Below are 24,117 nucleotides of genomic sequence, written 5' to 3'. Positions count from 1 at the left end.
ATGAGCAAACAAGTGAGAAAACCCACACAACAAAGTGCTACAAGTTGAATGCATTCCCAAAGAGCAGACACTTCGTATTACAGAATATCAGCAATGTGCAGCTTTTCATTTCATACCATGTATGGTTCCAGTTATTTTGAGCACTCCAAGTTATGTTGTAGGTCATAAGTATGTGTGTGCAGCCCTAAAAGGGACTAAAAATGCTGTTGTGCTTGTTCTATTCCCTTCTTTATTGCTGAGAAACTGGTTTTACTGATGGTTAGTGCATTGCTTGACCCCTTTCACACTTAGTGAAGTCTTGAGGGATGAAAAATTCTACAGCAAACTGAACAAAAGTCATAGATGGCCCTTGCTAAGGCATGGAGAAGGTTCATTGGATGACCAGTTGTGTTGCAGAGCGGGGGTCCATTGCTTTGGACATATTTTCCTGGAAAGTCGATTGCTCTTGTATTGTTATTCTCTATTGCTCTTGAAGTCCTTGCTCCCCACAAAGCCAAGATGATTTCTCTGAATGTGCTACCTCTGAAATTATCATTTATACTGAAAACTCTGTGTACATTTCTTCGTAGGGCCTGCACTAGACAACGCATGCTGAGTGGATCATTTGAGGGGCAGCCAGCAAAGGAAAGGTCAATACTTAGTGTCCAGCATCATATACGACAAGAACGCAGGTAAAAATGGACAGAAGGGATGGTTTTAAAATATTCTTAAAATAAAGGTGAAAAAAGGAATTAAATTTGAGCAATCCCTAACATATGTAAAGCCAAAACTACTTACTTGTACAAAGAACTGAATTCTACATTCTTCCTTGTAACCATAATGAAATTCATTGTACTGTATAAATGGAAAAAATGCCTTTTTATTTCAAATGTCATTTCCTTTGCCAACTACAAAGCTATCAATTTAAAGATCAGAAGGACAGAAATTGGCTTATGTTAGACCAGATTGAAAACAATTGAAGAGCATATAAGCTTCTGATGTTAGCAAGAGAAAAATGATAAGAATTTGAGATATTGAGTGGCGGAAGAGCAGTGCTTAATAATGGTCATCTTATAAAGGTCAAAATTTCATCTTGAGATGTATTGTTAAATTGATTATGATTGTTTCAGGTCACTGAGACATGGTTCAAATAGCCAGCGAATCAGCAGAGGAAAATCTCTTGAAACATTGACTCAAGATGTAAGTCCTCATAGAAATGCTGGTTTCAATTTGAAAATATAAGAAATAAGAATAGGTACTATCAAATAAATGCTTGTGTAAGACTCACTTCTGTTTATGAACTTGCTTGCAATTTGTCTTTTGAAATCTTGAAAGGAAGTCATAAGACAAATGCCGTAACTGCTTTAGAATTATCCTCAAAATAATTGACATGATTATTTCACTGATAGACTTACTGTTTTTGGAATGCTTGCTGAGAGAGTCACTGAATCTGCAGACACTGCATTGGGAACACAACGATTGCTACCCAGGACACCTTAAAAAGTGTTAACTCTGAAATTAGACAAATCATTCAGGCTGGCAAAATAGCACTTCAAAATTTCTGATGAAAGTTTAGCAATATTTTCCAAGCAGCAGAACTGTCAGACAAAGGGACAAAGACTAAAAGGGAGAACAGCAATCAAGGATTTCACTGTGGTATTATTTCATGTAGTTAAGTGCATTTTCATTTCTGCAAATTCATATATTTTGTGGATCTCTGTGACAATGAAAAGTCAAGGGGCAATATTAGTCACCCCATTTCCAAACTATCTCAGTCTTTAAAGGTAACTAAAGCAGATGTGGCTTTGCTAGTATACAATAGTAAGGATAACACCCAGCATTACCCCACCAGGGGTGCTTCAAAGACTCACATAACTCAGAACAGTAGTGCTGATTGTTCCCTCCACTCCATGAGCTCAGACAGCATCCTGCCTCGCTCCCTCCCTCTCCCTCAGCCCTGCACTCAGCAGTCACTACCTGTATGATCTGCATGCCTCTCAGCCTGGCAGCCATGCAGCAGGCTTGAGAAGCTGAAAGAGTGTGTAAAGCCTTTTCTTTCCTTGTCTTTGCCCCTAGTAACTTTGATGGTATTCATTCCAGTTCAGAGAGATTGGCTGGACTTACAGGACCTCTGTTTTTTAAGTTAAACGTTAGATTGGATGGAGCCTCAAGCATGAAATTAGAACTGAAATTAACCTTGATGAAAATAAGGAGCCTTGTGCTGTAGATAGAAAATACTGTGCAATATGCTTGACTGAGTTGATGTGCATTACATTTGGAAATAAAGATCTTTCATTTGAATATTTCTATGTAAAATACCATATCTTGCTTTCATCTGAAACATTAAAAAACAACCCTCAGACCTCGATTAAAAGGAATCATTTTGCTTCTAGCACTCCAACACAGTGAGATACAGAAATGCACAGAGAGAAGACAGTGAGATAAAGATGATCCAAGAAAAAAAGGAACAAGCTGAAATGAAGAGGTATTTAAAAATCAAAAGTCTGAGTGCATATTTTCTGTATTAACTACTCTCTGTATGAAGTTAAAAGTATTAAGAGTCAACATGAAAAAAGGAACAAAGTGTAAGGGATAGTTTTGCCAGGCATAATGTGTAACACTTAATAATTAACGATTTTTCAAAAGGAAAGTCCAGGAGGAGGAGCTGCGAGAGAATCACCCGTATTTCGATAAACCCCTTTTCATAGTTGGCCGTGAGCACAGATTCAGGAACTTCTGCCGAGTGGTGGTACGGGCTCGCTTTAATGCGTAAGTTCATTTCATAGCAACATTGGCTCCAATGGGTGTTTACTTCCATGTCCTTAGAAATCAAGTTCTAACTTGATTTTCATTTACAAGGAAAACTGCATATAGTGTGGTCACCAGACAAGCTGGCAGCCAGTTGTCTGTGGTGTCGTCTTGCTGTTGGAGGAAAGGAAGCAATAAAATGCTGTGTAAGGGCAGATGTGTTTGAGCAGTCTGTGATGCTGAGGTGGACAATACTGTGGGGAAACTGCAGGCATGAGCTGAGAGGAAAGGCTAATGTTTCCCACTTTTAGACCTTTGGGAATCAGCTTGCTATTCTCTTCCTGTTCCTCATCATAAGGTGAGAAATTTTTATACACCAACAGTTACTCATAGAACAGAAGGTGAAGAGAAATGAATTGCACCTATGCTCACCCAAATACTCTCTAGCCCATAGTTAGGGACCCAGAATGGAATGGGGAGGTGTTCAGCTGTGGGAGATAATAGGAGAAAAGCTGAAACCTGATGAAAACCAGGAGGACTCAGCAAGTAAGCTGTAGGTATATGTGAGTGTGGCATGTACAAGCCATGTACAAGCAGCTTGATATAAAATCATCTCACAGCTCTTCTTTTAAACCTCTGTCTCTTGCTGGCGCCCTGATTTTAAAAGGTTAATGCATGTCATCTTGCAAAGAGACAGTGTAAGATGGCTCAAGGCTATGAGCTTGGCACTTAGAAGGACTGGTTTCAGCAGCTGCTTTACCACTGATTTTCTCTGTGCCCTTCAACAAATTACTTTTAATTAGCGTAGCAGGATGGTTAGATACTCAGTTTTAACAATACGTGTATTTAAGTTTCTGCCACCTTTGTAGAGACGTGTCCTTGAGTTACATCCCCACTTTTCTATGCAGCTGCTAACTTGATTGTGGTGCACTGGTCCATGAAGCAGTTGCAAATTAAAACAGAAAAACAAAACACACAAACAGTCAATCAAATCCACTTAGCAAGTGGATTGCCTCTTAGCATTGTGGAGTGCCCAGTGGTAACAGGATATTTATATTAAAACAGTTTAAATAAAATATTTGCAATTACAAGAATAAACTGATTTTCTTAAACAGTCTTTTTTTTCATTTACTTATCCTACCTGCTTTATTTGTTTTCTCATCTAGCTTACCAAGTAAGATATTTTAGATACCTTTTTCAAAATTACAGGATACATATTTTCTTCTAGTAAAAAAGGCTGAGGAATGCTGCTATGTACAATGTAGGGAGAGGCATGAGTCTAAGAAGCAAAAGTCATTGGATTCAGTGGAAAGGCACCTAATCCAGTATGTTCTGTGTACTTACTGGTGTTAAGTGGGTGAACCTGGCCTGTGGAAGATGTTTCTTGTTCTCCTTGTATGTCTTGTGCATTCCTGTAATTCATAACCATGAAATCTGTCTGGTGGTAATTCCTCAAGTGTGTTCAGTCCATTTTTCACTTTAAGCTCAGCAAGGAAGTATTGGCAACTTCACATCCCAATGGCTAGAGCCCTCCAATGAAATATAGGATATGTCACTGCAGATCCTGTCTTGGCATGATTTCCTGTGGGAGTTGGAAGATAAGTAAAAGTGCCTATAACCAATGGGCCAGGGGAAACTTCTTGGAAAGTATTCTTGTAGCTTCTCCCACAGCAGTCATTCTACTTTGTATGAAATTGATAAATAATTGCTGCAGCAAGAACTTAACTCATGTCACCTAGATACGTGCATATTACTTACAGAGTTGTTCTCACTCTTTGACTGCCTAGTGGTGTTTGGATATGGTAGGTGGAGGACAGCAATTACATGGGAAAATTCAGATACAGAGAATATAAAAATATTAATCAGAAAAAGATTAAAGAAATAATAAAAGACGAGAGCTTGTGGAAGGATTTTTGTGAGAGTGTGTGTGTGTGTATGTGTGTGTGTGTGTATTTTAACTGGGGATATCATACGATCACAGAGGCATAGAGTGGTTTGAGTTGCAAGGGGCCTTAAGAATCACCTAGTTCCAACCCCTCTGCCTTGGACAGGGACACCTTTCACTAGGCCAGGTTGCTCAGAGCCTCATCCATCCATGGTCCAAGAGGTTTTGAAGTAAATGTGAAGAGCATTTTGGTAAATAAAATTTGGTACATAAAATAAAGCAGGTTATCCCCCTTATTCCCAAGAAAATTACAAGATTAAGTCCTTGTTTACAAATTCAAGACCCAAAAAACTGTCAGTTCAAAGAATCTTAGGGGAATTACAGGTATGCAATGAGTTAAAGTGATACTATCTATGTTGATAATATGACTGAAATTGCATAGAATTAAATGAAACTTATACAGACATTTAAAATAAAGACAAGATAAAATGGAGCCTTGATTTTGGACAGAAATTACTTTGAGTTGACGGATGCATGGTATAATTATAATGCAGACAAAAATAAAATGTAAATTACTGTATCTTTTCTTCTTTTTATAGTTCTAAAACAGATCCTGTTACTGGAGCTGTGAAAAATACCAAATACCATCAGCTTTAGTAAGCACTGCAAAAGTAACTTTGCTTGATCACATAAGCCTGCAGTATAAGTGTGTGTGCACACATGCATGGATGTGTGTAAATGTGCATGCACATGTGTATGTCTCTTCCCCCCCCCCCCCCAAAAAAAAATGTTTTTCTTACTATGGAGTTGTTTGGGGAGAAGGATGAACAGGAAGAGAATTTTTTAATCAAACTTTTCTTCTTCACTTGCATGTAACTCCTCTAGTTTCCTACATGTTTCTGAAATACTGAAATCTTTGACACAGCTCAATTTATTTTTCATAGGAAAGCACTTAACTGTAGTGTAGGCACAAAACAGGTACACAGAGCTCTGGGCATTTCTGTAATGGCACTTCCTTATGTATCGTTCGCAGTGACTTGCTGGGTTTGGTTACTTACCTGGACTGGGTCATGATTATTGTTACGATATGCTCCTGCATTTCCATGATGTTTGAATCCCCTTTTAGAAGAGTTATGCATGCTCCAACACTCCAGGTACTGCCACCGAATCGTTTTACAATTATTGAACCCCAGTCACCTTGCTTTTCTCCACTGCCTATTCCTAAACTATGATTGTTCTCTGCTTTGATTTTCAGATTGCTGAGTATGTTTTTGTAATATTCATGAGTATTGAGCTTAATCTGAAGATTATGGCAGATGGCTTGTTCTTTACACCAACAGCTGTCATTAGGGACTTTGGAGGAGTTATGGACATATTTATATATCTTGTAAGTTTCTATATTTATTGAAGTTTGTTGTGACATTCTTAATTTTTATATATTTGGTTATATAAATGTTTAGTAGTGTGAAAAGGTTTGGCTCTGTACTATGATACAAATGCAGTAGTGTACTTTGTGTTCAGACACCATTGTTTTCATGTGCAGTCCTATCAGTTATCTGTACAAATACTTGTTTAGACGTCTAAAAATACACTGATGTGATAAACACCTGGCAACTTAGTGTGGGGTCATTGTATAGCCCCTTTTAATTCTTTATTTGTTGATATGTTTTTACTATCAGATCTGATGTTCCTTCAGAGTAAATTCAAGATCTCTGACATTGCTTCAGCATTTTTATGCAGGAGAATCTTTATTTTACCTGTTTCATAGATACTAGTTGCTTCTTCCCCTCTCAACAATATTCCTGCTTTACTGAAGGTGTTTCAAAAGCCTTTACCATTTGACAGAGGGCACATCTTTGTTGCTGGTATTGCTGTAGAAGAAAGCAAAGCAACATTTTTCTATATCCTATATCTGTCAGTCGTGGTTCTCAGGGAAAAGTTTCTCAATAGTGCCCTTTTTTTCTGGGAAATCTCTTGCATTTAAATACAAGAGGATGGTGTCCATTTCCTCTTCACATATGACAGTAAACACCACAGAATGTGTCAAAAACTGTGCTCAGTATAATAGAGTATGAAATAATTTCTAACTGAAGAAATTACTGAGAAAAATGGCTTTGATGGATTTAGATTAAATCTTTCAGAGATTAATCCACCAGGCAGATGTGCTGCATAAAATTTGTCATGACCAATTTGTATCAAAGATTCCACTGTTAGCATAAATAAAAATATGCATACTTGTACAAAACCCTGTGCAAACTGTAGTATGCACAATTCCTATGTGCTTTAGTTTCTTGAAATCTCTCTGAATCCCTCTGCTTGTCTGAAGGAAAATTTAGGTGGTGTAGTTTGGATATTCCAAATGTGACTGTGGTGATGTTAAAAGAATGTGGAAGAAAGTCAGAAGCACTGGCAAGTCTGTTTGTTTTGGTGGGGTGGCTGTCTTTTAATTTTTTTTTTTTTTTAATTATATTCTGTTTTAAATCATTGGTGATATCATCTTGATCCTTCATTTTTTTGTGCACTTACTTCTTTGTCATACTCTCACCTCTGTCCCCCTATAATAACACTGGCTTTTAAAAAACAAGAAGCACTTAAGAGACTTTAAATCAATAACCATTTGTCAGAGATTGTTCAGGCTACATGACACAACTATGCTGTTTGAAAACACTTTCAAATACATAACATTCGTGTGATGAAACCACATGGTGATAAAACCGCTTATGCCTGTAACAATGTAGTAGGAAAAACTGTCAGGAAAACTGTTAACAGACTTTCCAGGTGAGGATTTCTCAGTTTCAGGGTAGAATGTCTGAAATGAGAAGGAGGGAGAGGCATAATGCTGCCTGCTCCAAGAATATAGTTTGTGTCCGTCTTTTAAATCAGCCTAATTTATTTTTCCTTTGGGAACTACTCCATCTGATTAAGATTATAAAACTGATTTTGAGTCAAAGGGGGAGACAAAGACAAGCTGATTCCATTAGTTAGGACAATAAGCCAGGGCATAAGAGAGCTAAGCCCTTTTTGTAAAAAAGATTTTTTTTGCCTTATTCTTTCCTCTAATTTTAAGATAGAGAAGTGCTCTTTGACCTTCTGTGCTGTGTCTATGCCAGGTAAGACATTGTAAGCCTGATCCTTCTTTGCCTCTTCCTGTCCTGTTACCCCCAGGTGAGTTTGATATTCCTGTGCTGGATGCCTCAGAACGTCCCTGCCAAATCTGGAGCTCAGCTCCTAATGGTGCTCCGCTGCCTCCGACCTCTTCGAATTTTCAAACTGGTCCCTCAGATGAGGAAGGTGGTGCGAGAGCTGTTTAGTGGCTTTAAGGAAATTTTTTTGGTATGTGCCAATTTTTTTTTCTTGTAAAAATGTATGAAGGTGTAATAAGTTAATATTTTGATATAAAATTCATGCTTTCTGTTCTTTTCACTGCTGTTGTCTGTTTATATTTCATTGTGGCTGTCACTGCAAATGACCACACAACAGGCTAAAAATTAGAATATAAGTAACTCATACTGAATAAAGCTGCTGTAATAATTCTTTTATAAATTATATTACTTGCTTAGCATATATTTGGTCATAATTACATAGGACTACTGAAAAAAAATCTACCTCTTATTCACAGTTCTAGTTGGTCAAGAAAGATGAGTAGTAGTGGATGGCAGCTCTGCAAGAACAAAAGTAAACCTGGTTTCTGAGCTGCAGATCTCTACCTTCAAGTTTTTTGAGAGGCAGCCAAAAACAATACAGTTGTTCATTACATCTTTTTTGTTATTATTATGATCATGGTCATGCACTTATAGTAATAAGAACAACAGTGGAGTCTCCAATTGCTTGATCAGAACATAATCTATTGTCTTGGGACCCTATGTGATATTGGGCAGCCTAAGCAACAGCCATTTTATTCCTTAACAGAATGCTTTACTAGGTCAGGTTGTTATAAAACACTAAGCTACAGAATACTTGTAGACAGCAATAGAACAAGGACAAAAAGTAAAAAGCTAGTGGGCATTCCATAGATACTGTATTCTGTTAAAGATATTTACATTTTAATTTGCCCATGCTTATCTTTATTGGAGCTATCCTGGAATTAAATACCCAACAACGGCTTAATCAGCTTAATTAGCCTGAATCAGCAAAACAGAAGCAGCACATATGCAAGTACTCAAACAATGTATTTAAAGTGAGTGGCAATTCTTATGCATACAGAATTTAGCAAGGTAGTACACTGAGTGCAAGAAAGCTTTCATCCTTATCTGCAATTCTCAGATCCTATGTTAAAAATAAGACTAATATAACACAGCACCTGGTTACTGGATCAGAACCTAAAGTAACATGTCTGTTACAAAAGCCATATCTCCAGGTTTATGCCACAAAACAATCCTCCCTGCAGTTCACCAAGGGAGCTGATCCTCTTCTTCAAGTCTGCAGAAGAAGAGGTTGACAAGTACAACTTCATTTTTACAGGTTTCTATTCTTTTGCTGACATTAATGCTTGTTTTCGCAAGCTTTGGAGTGCAGCTATTTGCTGGAAAACTGGCTAAATGCAATGATCCTCACATCATCTCTAGGGTAAGAACTGCTTTTCTGCTTCCAAATATTGGTACTTTGTGCCATTTTTGCCTGCTGGGGAAAGCAAGTGGGGCAATCAGAGCTATCATATGAGAAACAGAGATCTTGGGCTCTTTCTTCTTCAGAAGCAGGATGATGGAGGGAAAGGTGATAGAGGAGTCAGCAACTGAGGGTAAGGATGGGTTTCCACATAAAAAGTAAAGCAGGTCCAAATATTGGAGACTGTCTTAAAAAAAAATTGTCAAATGAATGCCATGTTATCTGCAAAAGACTGGCTGGCACATGGAATTAATCATGGAAAATGACACCTTTGCATTCCTAGGTCCGCAACTGAAAAACAGGTTAGACTGCTAGAGGTCTACATCACTGGGGATGCCATGTGGGTTACATGGAGAAAGTTAACTGTGTTTCTTACTTCATTTGGAGAAATATCATCATCACCTAAAGGGAGCAGTGGTCTTTAGGAAAGAGGTGAAAGGCTATGTAGTCTTGCAAATTGTACAGCACTGTCAGTCCTGAAGGAAGGATGTATTTCTCATGTGGGTAAAGGTCCATGACTATTAATCACAGACTTATAAATAACCCTTCATTTCTGTGTATATTGCTTTCCCATCATGGCAAATGTGCTATTTATGCTGCCATGTTGGCATCTCTCACAGGGTTCTGTTTAATCTCAGTCTGTGGTTTATTTCACTATAGGAAGATTGTCATGGCATCTTCAGAATAAATGTAAGTGTTTCCAAAAATCTCAATTTAAAGTTAAGACCTGGAGAGAAAAAGCCTGGATTTTGGGTGCCACGAGTCTGGTGAGTTGCTACACTTTGGCCTGTCTTTCTTAAAAAATGCAGCTGTTGGTGTAGAAAAATGGTTCAAATGTGATGACATCAAATTACTTGTGGAGGGGTTTTATTGTAACTCAAATGATATTAAGTGTAAAAATTCTGGCATATTTAGTAAAAAGCCAGAAATATGAAATTTTCCAGACTTAACCTCCACTTCATAAACAGAAAGGAAGAAAAAAAACCTGCTAGGTACTGAACCTATATAGGAATTAGATTTGATTTGGTTATTATTACAGCAGGAGCTATTTTCTTGAAAAGTATCATCACTTAGTTGTTCTTTAGGACTATTATGAAGGCATCCTGAGAGCCATAAAGCAACAATAGAACCTAAGAATAGATAGGAAAAGATGGGAAGAAAAAGAAATGGAAATCAACCTGCCTACAGCTACCCATAAAAACAAATGATCATATCATGTCTAAAAACAGCCTTTCTCTTCTATGGCCATCAACCATGCCAGCTAGCAGTTTCTTTTTTTTTTCCAGTGCAGGGAATCCTTGTGGTCTATCTGGTGCAGAAGTGCAGTCAAAATTATTTAAAAGCTAATGTATGTTTTTGATTAGTGTTCTGATGAAGTCCAGTTAATATTTTCCAACACCTGAACAGGCAAAACTCACTCTTTTTAATTGTTTATATTTTTCACTTGGTTGGCATTTTGCAAAATCAGCTTAACAGCTACAATTATTTTAATTGGCCATGTCTGTGGATAAAGAATGTACCAGCAGTGGTAGATTCAGAGCCACCCTACACTAATGAAATAGTATGCTGTGATTTGAACAGTCAGTGAAACTCTGACATCTGCAGAAGTCTTTGTTTCTGTATACTTCAGAGAAATTCTTCCTCGAGTAAGCAAATCCAATCCTGTTCAGCTTGATCCAGAAATAAGCAAAAACTGTCTTAATCAGCATAACTGTAAACTTTGGGGAATGCTTTGTTATTGCAGAAAAATGTTTTACCGCAAAGACATTTATACCACCTGTTGGTTGTCAGGCCAGATTTTCAAGAGCCAGATCTTAATATAAGGACTGCATTAAAAAGAAGTATCTACATCTGAGAGTTCTCTTTTCACCGAATGGTTGGATTCCAGAAGCACCAAATACTTAACAACTCTTCTGGAATACAACTATTTACCTTATAAACTGTCGAAAACTCATTGGGCTCCTTGGATTATCTGGCTCAGATTGTGGAGGCAGAGCAAAGTGCTAACCTAGCCCAAAGAGAGTACTTTTAATGTTAAGCTGGAAACATTGTCTTGAATCTCAACTGATAAAAAAGGTCAGAGCAGATGGTATAGGAAAGCCAAGAAGATGTGACGTCCTCTCAGTAAGTTTTGCTTTATACTATCAGTTCCTCGTGATAATGAAATAGAGAACAGCATTTTCTAAACCATCTCACTGACCTTGGAGTCCAGATCTTTTATGTGTGTTAGAGAATTATCTCCTGCAGGTAAATTTATTTTAGAATCTGGCCAATGCCATCAGATCGATTGTTTTCTTGAATTCTGTATTTTTCTTACGTCACTGGCAAAAGCATTAAAATGCAGCAACATAGAGTCAATAGAATGGTTTGGGTTGGAAGGGATCTTAAAGATTCTCTAGCTTCAACCCCCCTGCCATGAGCAGGGACACTTCCCACTACACCAGGTTGCTCAAAGCCCCATCCAGCCTGGCCTTGAACATGTTATAAGCTTTACTGCTGTGAGTCAGATTCTGAGTAAGAAAACAAAACATACACAGGGATCTAAAATGTTATGCTTTACATATTTATTGCTGTTGCTATTGTTTTCTTATTCCTGATATGAAACTTTGATATGTTTCAGAGAGGTTTCACACCAACTTTGCAAGTGTTAGACTATGAAGAATCAAGGTAAGAAATAGAACAACTTTACTGCTGAAGTTACACCTATTTGTGTACTGCATTTCAGGGCAAATCCTCGGAATTTTAATTTTGATAATGTGGGCAATGCAATGCTGGCACTATTTGAAGTTCTTTCGTTAAAAGGCTGGGTGGAAGTCAGAGATGTTATTATTCATCGTGTCGGTCCGGTAAGGAAACACATCAGAGTCTTTCAATTCTACAACAAATAACTATGAATTTTTTTGACTATTACTTATTTTTGTCTATTCAGATCCATGGAATCTACATCCATGTTTTTGTATTCCTTGGCTGCATGATTGGACTGACCCTTTTTGTTGGAGTTGTCATCGCTAATTTTAATGAAAACAAGGTACTAAGTGAGGTGGTTTATTCTGAGTGAGGGGGGTTTATTGAGTGGAGAACTGGCTCTGTAAGAAATCTGAAACTGATATTATGCTGTCTACGTTACCTGATAAGGCTGTCTTTAGTACTGCCTTAACAATCTCACATTTTGTGAGACTGCAAATATGGCTTCAGATACACTTGATCCATACTTGCTACAAAATTGAAGCCTGTGATGACAGCAATCCATCACACACTCTAACAAAGCTGTTAGAGTTTATTTATAGTGCAGCTGTGCTGCTAGATGGAGATTAAACATAAAGCAAGATGTATTTACAGATGCAGCTGTTTAGCTTGATGTAGGCACACATGGTGGCAGATAAAAAGACATTATGCTTCCATGTGTTGCAACTAAGGGGTCTCTTTAGAACCCTCCCATTGCAGTATTTCAGATCCAAAGTAAAGCTGAGTGGCTTTTTCCTTACAAACAGCAGAGTACATTGTAGAAATAATTGTCCATCACTCAAATAAAAAGGTAGCTAGTGTTCTAGGCAAGTTCACATGGGCTTTTTGGATTACCCTGAAAAGGAGAAAAACCTGCCCCCAGAGGAATTGTTTCCCAGCAGCTCATGTCTACACTTGTTAAAAGGTAGAATCCTCTGGATGGGACTGCTGCACATACACTGCACAACCTTTAATCTGAGGGTTTTTTCTGAGCCTATTATGGTGCCTCTGAGGCATCAAGACAAAATTATTAATTTTTTTCATCTTTCAGTTCAAGCTCACAAAAATAATGAGATAGGATATTTTTATCACTTGTGGCATGGGAGGGAAAGGATGATTACACGCTGTGGGGTGTGGAGATGTGTGACAGCCCAGTGTGCTTGTGCTGGAGCTGGGTGCTGGCTATGGCCCTGACCTGAGCTCAGCAGCAAACACAAGAGTTGAGTTTGTCCATCAGGGAAACCACTTCACTCCTTCTGGAAAGGAGCCAAGTAGCACTTTACTGTGCATTAATGTGGGCAAGCAGGGCATCATGAAATGGGGTCAAGAAGATTGTGAGCCAAAAAAATTGCCTAAAATCTCTCCTGTTCTGAATGTATTTTTATGTTTACGTAATTTTGGTGAGATGAAGTGCAGTCATTCCTGTTAAAATGTATCTGTTCTAAAGAACAAGGAGCAATGTGCTAATAATTTTTTTTCTTCTTCACTAAATTTTGACTGGTGAATTAACAAAACTGAAATTTCTACAGTATGAGAATTCCACTGGATTTTTATAGATGCTTTTGTCACTTCTTGTACAGCTATGCAGTATTACTCTTCCTTCAAATTTGTCAATACACAGATGACTACAAAAAGCTTTATGCTTTTTGTCCTTGCTCACTAGTAACAGTTCCCTGTAAATTACACTGAACAGGCGCATCAGGCAGTATTTCTATAGAATTCACATGATACTTAAAGTATAAGTCTTTCATATGTTCTGGTTCAGCTTCTTCAGTTGTTTCTTAGTAACTGGCAGTGGCATGTAATGTTTGTTTTTCTTTCTTTTTTCTTGACTTCTTGTTACTTTTTATGTATTTACTATAGGGAAAAGAAAATGTTTTCAGATTTGAGTTGAAAAGATTAATGTTAATTAAGTGGGCAAGAGTTTCAACCCAATTAATATTCAAATAGAGTGAAGAAATGCCCAGAAACTAAAAAGAAGATTGTAGAGAGATGGCTGGCAACTAGCCCAGAGAGTGAGAGCAAAACAATCCACAGTGTGAGATTAGGTTGCATTTTCTTAAAACTAGTTACTTGACCAATATATTAGTGTTTAAAGTAGATATTTTCTTTAGAAATTTCATGGCTGACATATGGTTAGAACAATTACAGGAGTTGTTGACAAGGATCGGAGTTGGACAATTACTGAATAAACTATTTTACATGAGAACAAATTTCTAAATTTTCTAAAAAGAAAAAATATTATAATTTCAGATATGCTCTAGTTTTTCATATGAGTTGGAACTGCAGCTGTAGAAATGCTGGACTGGCAAGTACTGCAGCAAGCTCTGGGCTGTGTCCTTGGTTGTACCAGTGACTGGGCAATAGCCCAAATTATTCCAACCCCCAGCCCCATTTCAATTCCCACCTATCACTTGTCACAGCTCCCAAGTTCCAGGAGTTCAGTCAGCAGTGAAGATGTGATCAACTAAAATATTAGCTAGCACTTTGAGCTGAAGTCCAAATGCAAGCACAGCTCCTCCAGCCCTAGATCTGCTTGCAGTGCTCTGCTCTGTGGTTCCCTTATGATGATCCTGCTTGTAGAACTGGCAGTTTCTGAGCAACAAAGCAATTTGGCACCATTATTTCTAGATTTTACAAAAGTCCACTCTTTTTTGCCACCTTTTGTCTTGTTTGCTGTGAAGGCTCTCCAAGAATATAAACCAGACATGCTCATTGAGGTGTTGTCTTTTAATCTGTGTTTCTAAATGGTGTCGTTTGGGGTTGACAGGAATAACCAGCATCTTTACATCTGTCACTTTGTCCACACTGTGTTGGAAGGCACCTCTTCCCAGTGTACCATCTAGGAACACAGCTCTATAAAGAGATTATGATCACTAAGAGGACGAAATCCTGACCTTATCAGTTGCACAGCCAGCCACAGTTCCAGCATCTACACAAGCCTATGCCCAGCAAGCCCCAAAGATCACACCAGCCCTCACCCAGCTCAGTGCGGCTCTTTTCTGACTGGGACAGGAGCCAAGTGTCTGGGAGACAGGCTTTTGACATTTACCTTGAAAAGGTCTCCTTTGTTTTTGTAACTCTAGAATCCTTCTATGAGATTTTACAGTTCTCTGAAGTGATAAGGAACTTACTTTGCTGAAGGTCATTTTAGATAACACTGAATTGTGTTTGAAGTTTGCTATGTTATGTGAACATTTACACGCATTACTACCACCCGCACTAAAGGTGTGTCTTCACTTCTCTTTGAGCTTCCTCTGTGGAGAACTCTTGTAGATTCATAGCATACTATTATTTTATTTCAATTACACCCCAAGCAGAAGAGCTGTGGAGAGCAGCGGTGGTGTCCTGGAGGGCTCCTTCCCTGAAGAAACTGTAGTAGCACTAGCAAGCCACAGGATTTTCTGCTGCAAAGTCCAGACAAAATCCACCATTCTGCTTCCTGGCAAATGACATTCAGTCAAATGGAAGACCTCCTGCAGTGTTTCACTGCCCACACTGGGCTGCTGCTACACAGGGCAGCAACTGTGCCTGCTGAGTTGAGGCCCAGAAACTCACAGCTAATGCATCCAGAAATCCTCTTGAGTAACAGCTGATACTTCAGACTTCTTTCCCCAAACAGTGTGTTATTTAAGGGAAGTTGTGTATGTAACTTTATCTCAGCCACCAAGGAGAATGTTGTTTTCATGTTGCAGTGTTGAACACTCTAGCTGTTAAATGACAAAAGCTTTTATATGCTTCTCTTTGTATATTAAGGGGACAGCTTTACTGACTGTAGATCAGAGACGATGGGAGGATCTGAAAAGCAGACTGAAGATAGCGCAACCTCTTCATCTCCCACCTCGTCCGGGTATCAAAGATATTTTGATTTTATTCATGTTGAGCCCTAGTGTTCGTAATTCCCCAGGAGTCTGCAATTCAAATTAAAACTGTAATCGTGAGGCCACTAGGAGGTTGTGCATAAGTTAATGTGGAAACAGGCTCCAACTACAGATCTCTCCATAAGGCTATTAAAATCAACCCAAAAAAGGTTGTGCTTCGATGGTTTTAGGATAAGCCTTAATGAAAAAATGAATTTCTAAATGAAAAATATTTGCAGTTGGCTGTAATGATATGAATGGAATGTATTAACCTGACAGCAGTTGAATGATACACTTGCCGTAAAAGTACCAAAGCTTTCATGCAACACTGGTGTTCAGTATTTGAAATTATATGTTCAGAAGCCCTGTTTGATATGGAAAATTGTGTCAGAAAATTAGAAATGTATTTTGAAAATGGGAAAGGATTATTTTGCCTCTAATGAACATGGAAAATATGTCAAGAAATAAGGGGGAAATGTCATTTTGTATTTTAGCTCTCCTCCTCAAACTCTTTCTTTTTCAGATAACGATGGCTTTAGAGCTAAGATGTATGATATAACGCAGCATCCATTTTTTAAGAGAACTATTGCTGTACTTGTTCTGGCCCAGTCTGTGTTGTTATCAGTTAAGGTAATTGTGTCTCTTTTAAACGTTTCATTACAGTAGTACAGCATGTGTTGCACATTTCCTAACACCAATTAATGATCAGTTGAGCCATTAGTGTGATGAATGCGAGGAAACATGATTCCTAGATACAGCAATCTCTGTTGGCATAGATCACTGTAGATTAATTGTAATGTGGAGCTGAGTCAATTTCTGCCTTTTTGTAGTGTTGTCCACTGTTTTTAATTTCTAATTAAGCTGTAAACCTGAGAGAGTACACCGAGATGCCATTCCTGTCTGAGTATATTTTAAAGTGAAATCTATTCATAACAAAACCCTCAAGAAAAGTTAAGGCAGTGAAGAGGCATTTATTCTGTTTAACAGCTATTCTTCTATGAATGGATTATGTTTGCTTTTCAGTGGGATGCTGCAGATCCAGTGACTGTGCCTTTAGCAACAATGTCTGTTGTTTTCACCTTCATTTTTGTCCTTGAGGTAAAGTAGTATATTTATGACTTCTTGAGAGTAAGACTTGTATTTATATATTTCATTTTGTCTTTAGGGATGCTTCTCATTCTTCACAGTGGTGTTTATTTCTGAATGTGTACATTCAGGGTTCTCCGTGTCACTTGTCTTTAAACATGTAAGAAGAAACTTTTAATGTGTTGTAGTCATACTTCTCTACAACCTTGAGCTTTGTGTCTTTTGATATATATTCAAGTCTGAGTATTTAACAGTGTGCTTTGGTGAACCCAGTGAACTCTTTTCTTGCAGAACATCTCATGTTACCTTCCCTCCATACAACAAAAGGTCTATGTTGTCTAATGGAAGTTCTGCTTCATTCATTTATGTTTTTCCTGATGTGTTCCCCACTATTCTGTAGCTGTGAAAAAATCAAACCTTTCTCCATTTTGTTTTAAGTATCGTACTTCATTTTAATATCTTTTAATAAGCTGCACCCCAGCTCCAGTATTGTCTATCTTTTGTTGCACAAGTCTGGCTCCTGTGTGGTAGCAGCTCTCTATCTATGAGAATATTGTTACTACAATCTCTGCAAGGTGTATTTAGCCTATTTTCATAAGACTGGAATCTAATGATTTAAACACATTTTGAAAAATGTATATTTTTTAATGTATAAGGATATCCATAGTGTAACAAAGCACACACTTATGATGCTAAAGAAGATGTTTCCTCTGTGGTTAGGTTAGTACACAATTCTTTATAAGTTTTTGGTTGACTACTTTTCTTGTCAGTCCCCACTGAATAGCTGACACTGACCACTATCAGAAACAGGATAGTAGACTATGTTTCCCACTGCTCTAATCCAATATGACAGTTCCTATGTTCCATTGATAGGTTTTGCCAGCAGTGATGAATAAACAATGAAGTGAAGACCTTGTAGCAGCTGTAGCTAGAGTATGTCCATGTTGTTGCTTCTCTTTTCCCTACCCAGGAGAAATCAGTATCTCTGGAGAGACTGTGCAAACACAGAAAAGTTTTATTTGTGTCATACTCAGGCAGGTTTTAATTTACCTAGTAACTATGTCTTTGGAAATACTTTTTTCTCTTATACTGCCAGGGGAAACAAATACACTTCTAGAATTTCAAAGGAACTTTGTCAGAGCCAAGAAAAATTTGTTGGCTGTCTCAACAGGCAAGCTATCACACTGTGAGTGCACACACAATTTATGGAGAGAGGAAGCAGCTTCTTGACCAGGATCTTCCCTAATGCAGCACAGTCTGGTTTCAGAGTCTGCTGTCTGCTTTCTGCATAGCTGATGGTCCCGTGTCCAACCCTACACCTCCTGATTCAGCCTTAAACCTCTACTGCTTACATCCTAAATATGTGGTATAGAAAATAGGAAGAATTTGAAGATCTCACTTTTGTTACCACACTGATGATGACAGAGTAAAGGGAGATGTGATTTTTTTTTATTTCCATGGTGTGGTATTCAGTTCAAGTTTATGGACACCTGAAGCTAGGTGTTTAAATTCTACATGTGAGGTAGGTGTTTAAGCTGTTACTGTGATCAAGGGAGGTGAAGGGTGAAATTCAGTTACCTCCACTAGCCACTCCAGAATGCCAGGGATGTTTACAGGTCTTATGTCATCCTTGCAAGTCCCATCCATCCATCCATCTTCAGTTCCCTAGGGCATCTCAGGTGACTGTAAATCTGGTATAAGGAGTCAAGATACCTTAGGTAACTCAAATGATAATTAGAGATTCAGAGACTACATTGTTCACTTTGTAGTCAGGCTTCAGAAAACATTATAAGGTAAAAAGCTAACTGGAAAATCAGCCTTTTACCTCAAGCTAGTGTCTTCTTATATCTGGTTTCATTTTCAGAAATGTTAAATGGCAGGGTTGCAAGGTGGGATGGAAAAAATAATGTAATGAATGCCTGACATTTACAGCCTTTTTATAGTGACTCTTAACCTGCTCTGAGATTTAATACAACTTGTATATGAGAAACTCTTAAGCGTTCCCTTTACATGCATCACTCTACCTTGGTATCTGTTACCTGATGTGACTATTTCTGTGACTATTAGTATCTATTCTTGAGCTTCTCATCTGCATTCCTGTAACCTAAATTGGAAATGTCAAGCACTTTGGAAGCTGTCTTTTACCAGGTACATTGTAAAACGTACTGCCTTTACTGTTCTTAGCTTTTTTTTTTTACATGCTGCTGAGTAGAGATGATTCTGAGTACAGAATATTCCTTAAAGCAAGAAATATTTGCAATATATGAAAGCTTTTTAATTAATCCGAACTGTGGTTGCTGCAGAACACAATTATATTCCTGAGTTCAGATGTGTTTATGTCATTTTAGCTTGCTTACAGACAGTTAGCTAGCTAGGATACTGCTAGCTTTTTTAGCTATGTTATTGACATGACTTGTTTAACTTTAAGCTATCTGAAGCCCACATTCACCTCAGCAATCTATACATTAAGCATTAAGTCTGTCTTTGATACTTGATGGAGACAAGAGACATTTCAGAATGCTGTCCATCCCTTGGTCATCTGTGGTCTTACACAAGTGCCAGTTTTCCTTCATCCAAGGGAAGCTAATATTATCCAGTTAGTGCACGTGGGAATATTTAGCTGATGTGAAATCTACCCCTCATTGTTTGAAACTATTTCATAAAATGGACCCAGTCAAACATTTTGGGGAATGGAAGAGGATCTCATGGCAAGGAATAATCATTTCTTCATTACAAGTTAGAATTTTTTTTATCCGTAGGTCACGATGAAGATTATTGCCATGTCACCTTCTGGCTTCTGGCAAAGCAGAAGAAATCGGTATGATCTCTTGGTGACATCTCTTGGAGTTATATGGGTGATACTTCACTTTGCCTTACTGGTAAGATATACAAAATGCAATTCCAGTGATTAAAATTATTTTGTCTTTAAGCACCAGCAGTAGGATTGCTGGTATATATTCAGATAAACCTTTGAGAGTTCAATAAGGCTGAAATATGTCTGAAAGAAACTAAGTTTGATGCTAAGAAGAATGAATCATTGTCTTGGACAATCATGTAGTGCAAAAATTGTCTTACTGGTACAAGTTAGAGTGTGTAAATGTGGTAGAAAACAAGTCTTTTGGAGGGATGTAAGTGAGGAAAGGAAGGAGACTGAAGAGAGTGAGAGTTCTTGCTAACAGTCTTATGAGCATGAAGGAAGAAAGAGGCAAGGTACAGAATACAAACAGGAGCAGAGGACTGGAAGAAGACATAGGTTCAAAATTGCTGAACTAGACAAACCCTCCCAAACCCAACAGCAATTCTATACCACTGGTGTTGGTTAAGGGGCAGTGTTTAATTCAACAAGACACATGAAGGAGAGCGGAGGAAATCAGCTCTCCCTTCATTTCACATGTTTTTTAAATTTGACTACACTCCTGGTTTCTTTATTTACAGGAGAAGGAGAAGGGGTGGTTGATACTTGTCATCAGTCACAAGTTGTCAAAGTCACAACCTTATAATGTCTGCAGGATTCTCTCTTGTCTGCCCCAAGTTCTGTTTGTTTCTGTTCTGTTTTGTGTGACTAGTCATTTTGCCCTGACATTCACAGTTTGCTCAGGGAGCTACTAAGTAGCTTGGAAGGCCTGAGGAGTTTCTGTAACCCAGCAATTGCCTAGATGAGTACACTGGGCCTGATGGACATAATTAATAGAGGACTGACGTTTCTTTGGCTTGACGTGTGAGGAGGTTGGGTTTGTGTTCTTTATATTGTTGCTACTAGTTTATGATTTATTTTATATGGGGACTGCCCTACATTACTAAAAAATCAGTTCTTGTGATCTGTTCAAGAGATTCCTGGGGGACCATATATTAAGTCTTCTGTGTTTGTGTTCCAGAATGCATACACATACATGATGGGGGCATGTGTAATCGTCTTCAGGTTTTTCTCCATTTGTGGGAAGCACGTAAGTACAAATTAGGAACTACAACTATTGCAGTGCTCATGTATAGATTAAAGGACTGGATGCTGTGCGTCTCTAGTGAAAATTCTGTAAGGCTCAGTTTTCTAGGAGAAAAAAAAGGAGATTTCAAGCAGCAGTCTCCAACTCTACATGCTGTCTTTAAAATGTCAGGATTTTAAGTATATTGTATAATAATGCGATGGTTACTGGAAAAGTTAATTTTTTTAAGAAAACAAAATGCAGCTGCAATACTGCAGCTTTTAAAAATGCTCTCTACCATTCTGGACATACACTATGCTACTTTCAGCCCTTTCCATTTCAGTGAGGTGTGATGGGCATGCTCTTTATTTATTTTCGCTGCAAGACTATTGTAGTGGTGGTTGAATGCACTCATTTTGATATGATAGTGCTCTCTTAAAAAAGTTTCTTCCTCCAGACTGCAGGTCTGTGTCTTATGTCTTTACGCTGTATGTCTTGTCACAGGAAAGGATTTATATTCAATTTAAAAACAATTTTGGGCCAAGATGTTCTTCTGGAAACACTGGAATGGTGACAAAGCAAGTCACTTCTCAAGTTTACATTTCTTTTGTGTTTGGATTTTCTCTGGTGTAATGGAGAGTAGACTGGCAGAATAAGCATAAGCAGAGAACAAACACATTTATTTAACAAGTGGTGACACTGCATTCCCTTGCTGTAGAACTTCTTAGACTATCCAAATATTTTCTGTGAAGTCTGACATATTAAAGTAAATGATAAAAAGACTGGTGTACTAGGTTGCCAGGGTTAAGAACAGTAAGTCAAAGGGTTTGTTCAGTAAAGATAAAAAGTTTTCTTTCAATCAGACTACACAGAGCCTGTAGAGCCTTGGAAGTCAAATGAAAAATCCTTGCTTCTCCTATGCAACCAGACCAAGTGATTGCCTTCAAAGCTTTCTGATTGATTGTAAAGTTTTTTCACGGTTTTAACCTATTGGTTTGTACTTTCATGTTACAAACTGTGTCAGTTTCACTAATTTACCTGTCCTGATCCAATGTGATGACTAAAGGTCAGCAGGAATTTGGCACAATTATAAAGAAAAATGACGCCCTCAGTCCCATTAAAGGGAATTTTTCATCGCATCCAGAGTAGTTAAGGGTGTTAGGACAATCTAGGGCAATAAATTTATCAAGAGTAAAATATAAAATATACATGCATGGGAAAGTAATACCTATTATCAAGGACTACAGCCTATGAAATTTTCATAATTATGTTCTCATCTTATGCTCTTTGGCCAACTTTGCAGAATCATAGACTCACAGAGTGGTTTGGGTTGAAAGGGACCCTAGAGATCATCTCGTTCCAACCCCCTTGCCAAGGGCAGAGACACCTTCCACTAGACAAAGTTACTCAAAGCCCCATTCAGTCTGGCCTTGAACACTTCCAGGGATGGGTCATCCTCAGCTTGTTTGGGCGACTTGTTCCTGTGCCTCAGTACCCTCACAGTGAAGAATTTCTTCCTAATATCAAATCTAAACCTACCCTCTTTCAACTTAAAGCCACTTGCCCTTATTCTGTCACTGCATGGTCTTGTAAAAAGTCCCTCTCCAGCTCCCCTGTCACCCCCTTTTTAGGTACTGGAAGGCTTCTGGAAGGTGTCCCTGGGCTTTCACAAACTTCCATGAGAAATTACTAGCTTAAAGAAGCTGTACTGATCTTAAGGAAATCCCCTTCTCTATACATGAAGACAGTCCTTTAGGTAGGCTGCAGTACATGTGGTTTCTGTCTAACAGTTAGGATCACTTTCAGATAAGCCCAGAGTAGTTTACTGCACCACTGTTCATGCATTGCTAATGCTGATACTTCAGGAAAATACTGGTCCTGGAATATTATAGTTGAGCTTATGCTGTACCATCACGGTACTATCCTACACTGTATATCCTATATATACTTCTTGAGGAGCAACATCTTGACCTTGTAAATGAGGGAGATGTGCTGATGTCTATAACAAATAAAAAGCACACACAGTTCAAATCACATTCATAATGTACCATTTTACTGAGCTCATCCATTAATGAATGTGTATAAAGGATTTGTTGTCAAAATGGCAAGTGTAAGAACTGTTTTTTTATCTTTGCTTTCCTGAATGCTGTCATGGACTGCTTTTTCTCTGTCCTTCCAGGTGACACTAAAAATGCTGCTCCTGACTGTGGTTGTCAGCATGTACAAGAGCTTCTTCATCATAGTGGGCATGTTCTTACTGCTTCTTTGTTATGCTTTTGCTGGAGTAGTGTTATTTGGTACAGTGAAATATGGAGAGAACATTAACAGGTACAGTATATAGTTCCTACCTCATGGGGAGGTTCTTTAAACAGCCTGAAGAAATCACATTCTGCTAGAGAAGTTTATCTGTGGTAAAAGCCAGACAGATCTTCAGGTCTGGCTGAAGAGTTCTAAACAGAATTTCTGATAGGAGACACGGTCGAGTCCTTGTGCATTGGGCCAAATGACACCTGATCCAACCCAGAGCAGACTGAGAGCTGTTCTTCATTATGCCAGCTGAAATATGCTTCAAAGCAGTACTGTGCTAGCCCACAAGCTGCTGAAACACAGTGTACCTACTGCATCTTATTAGCATCACCCAGGAACAGGATCCATATACCAGGCTGATACAGAAAGGAGACACTTCTTTGAAATGGCTGTTAGCTGGATTATTTCCCAGTCATCATCAGGCTTACAAAAGAAAATGGAGACAGGAAATAGGATCTGGCCTTGAGTTTTCTTTAGATCTCTGATAAAGTGAGCTAAAATACTCAGACCTGAGTATTGAGTGTCTGAGCTAGAGTTCAGTTATTGTATTTTAAGTCATGAAATAAATATTTCAATGAGCTCATTCAAATAATACTGTAACTATTTTTGGGTTAAAATAGTAGAACAGTAGAAAATGGAAACATTTTTTCTTGCCAGTGTTTTAATTCTGGGAAGTGAAACAATCTCTCATTCTCAATCTCTCTCTCTCTCTCTCTCTTTCTTTAAAACAGACATGCAAATTTTTCATCAGCTGGCAAGGCTATTACTGTACTCTTCAGAATAGTCACTGGAGAAGACTGGAACAAAATTATGCATGACTGCATGGTAATTACAATACTGCCAGAGATAAGTAGACAAGAAATGAGAGCTACCCTTCCATCTCAAACTGTTTTCCGTATCTTAGCTTTGTACAAGGAATGTTGGGCTTGCCTTTATCTCGTCAAGAAAATAATGTCCACTAAACCTCGGAACATGACACACAAATTGCAGTTCCAGTCTCATA

At 38.2% G+C, this 24,117-nt stretch overlaps 1 protein-coding gene across 1 annotated transcript in view; it reads left to right on the top strand.

Moving 5' to 3' along the window:
* The window catches only part of LOC121673373 (sodium leak channel non-selective protein-like), a gene marked incomplete at both ends in the record, with an annotated part of 49,175 nt that extends 25,066 nt beyond the window's left edge, over window positions 1–24,109 (top strand). Inside the window, 19 exons of the mRNA XM_042046634.1 lie at window positions 570–671; window positions 1,110–1,179; window positions 2,373–2,464; window positions 2,626–2,748; window positions 5,212–5,268; window positions 5,646–5,766; window positions 5,868–5,999; window positions 7,778–7,945; window positions 9,074–9,178; window positions 9,878–9,984; window positions 11,943–12,063; window positions 12,147–12,245; window positions 15,698–15,791; window positions 16,325–16,431; window positions 16,825–16,899; window positions 19,647–19,766; window positions 20,763–20,831; window positions 22,987–23,135; window positions 23,846–24,109. Of these exons, the coding sequence (XP_041902568.1) occupies window positions 570–671; window positions 1,110–1,179; window positions 2,373–2,464; window positions 2,626–2,748; window positions 5,212–5,268; window positions 5,646–5,766; window positions 5,868–5,999; window positions 7,778–7,945; window positions 9,074–9,178; window positions 9,878–9,984; window positions 11,943–12,063; window positions 12,147–12,245; window positions 15,698–15,791; window positions 16,325–16,431; window positions 16,825–16,899; window positions 19,647–19,766; window positions 20,763–20,831; window positions 22,987–23,135; window positions 23,846–24,109 (2,175 nt within the window). The remainder of the gene's footprint in view (window positions 1–569; window positions 672–1,109; window positions 1,180–2,372; window positions 2,465–2,625; window positions 2,749–5,211; window positions 5,269–5,645; window positions 5,767–5,867; window positions 6,000–7,777; window positions 7,946–9,073; window positions 9,179–9,877; window positions 9,985–11,942; window positions 12,064–12,146; window positions 12,246–15,697; window positions 15,792–16,324; window positions 16,432–16,824; window positions 16,900–19,646; window positions 19,767–20,762; window positions 20,832–22,986; window positions 23,136–23,845) is intronic.
* Window positions 24,110–24,117: the final 8 nt, after the last annotated feature.

This window comes from Corvus kubaryi, unplaced genomic scaffold (assembly GCF_017639235.1).
Source record: "Corvus kubaryi isolate FWS band 111438036 unplaced genomic scaffold, C.kubaryi_AGA036_p1.0 65368, whole genome shotgun sequence".
NCBI classification, from domain to species: Eukaryota; Metazoa; Chordata; class Aves; order Passeriformes; family Corvidae; genus Corvus; species Corvus kubaryi.
This window is presented reverse-complemented; position numbering and strand designations above follow the sequence as displayed.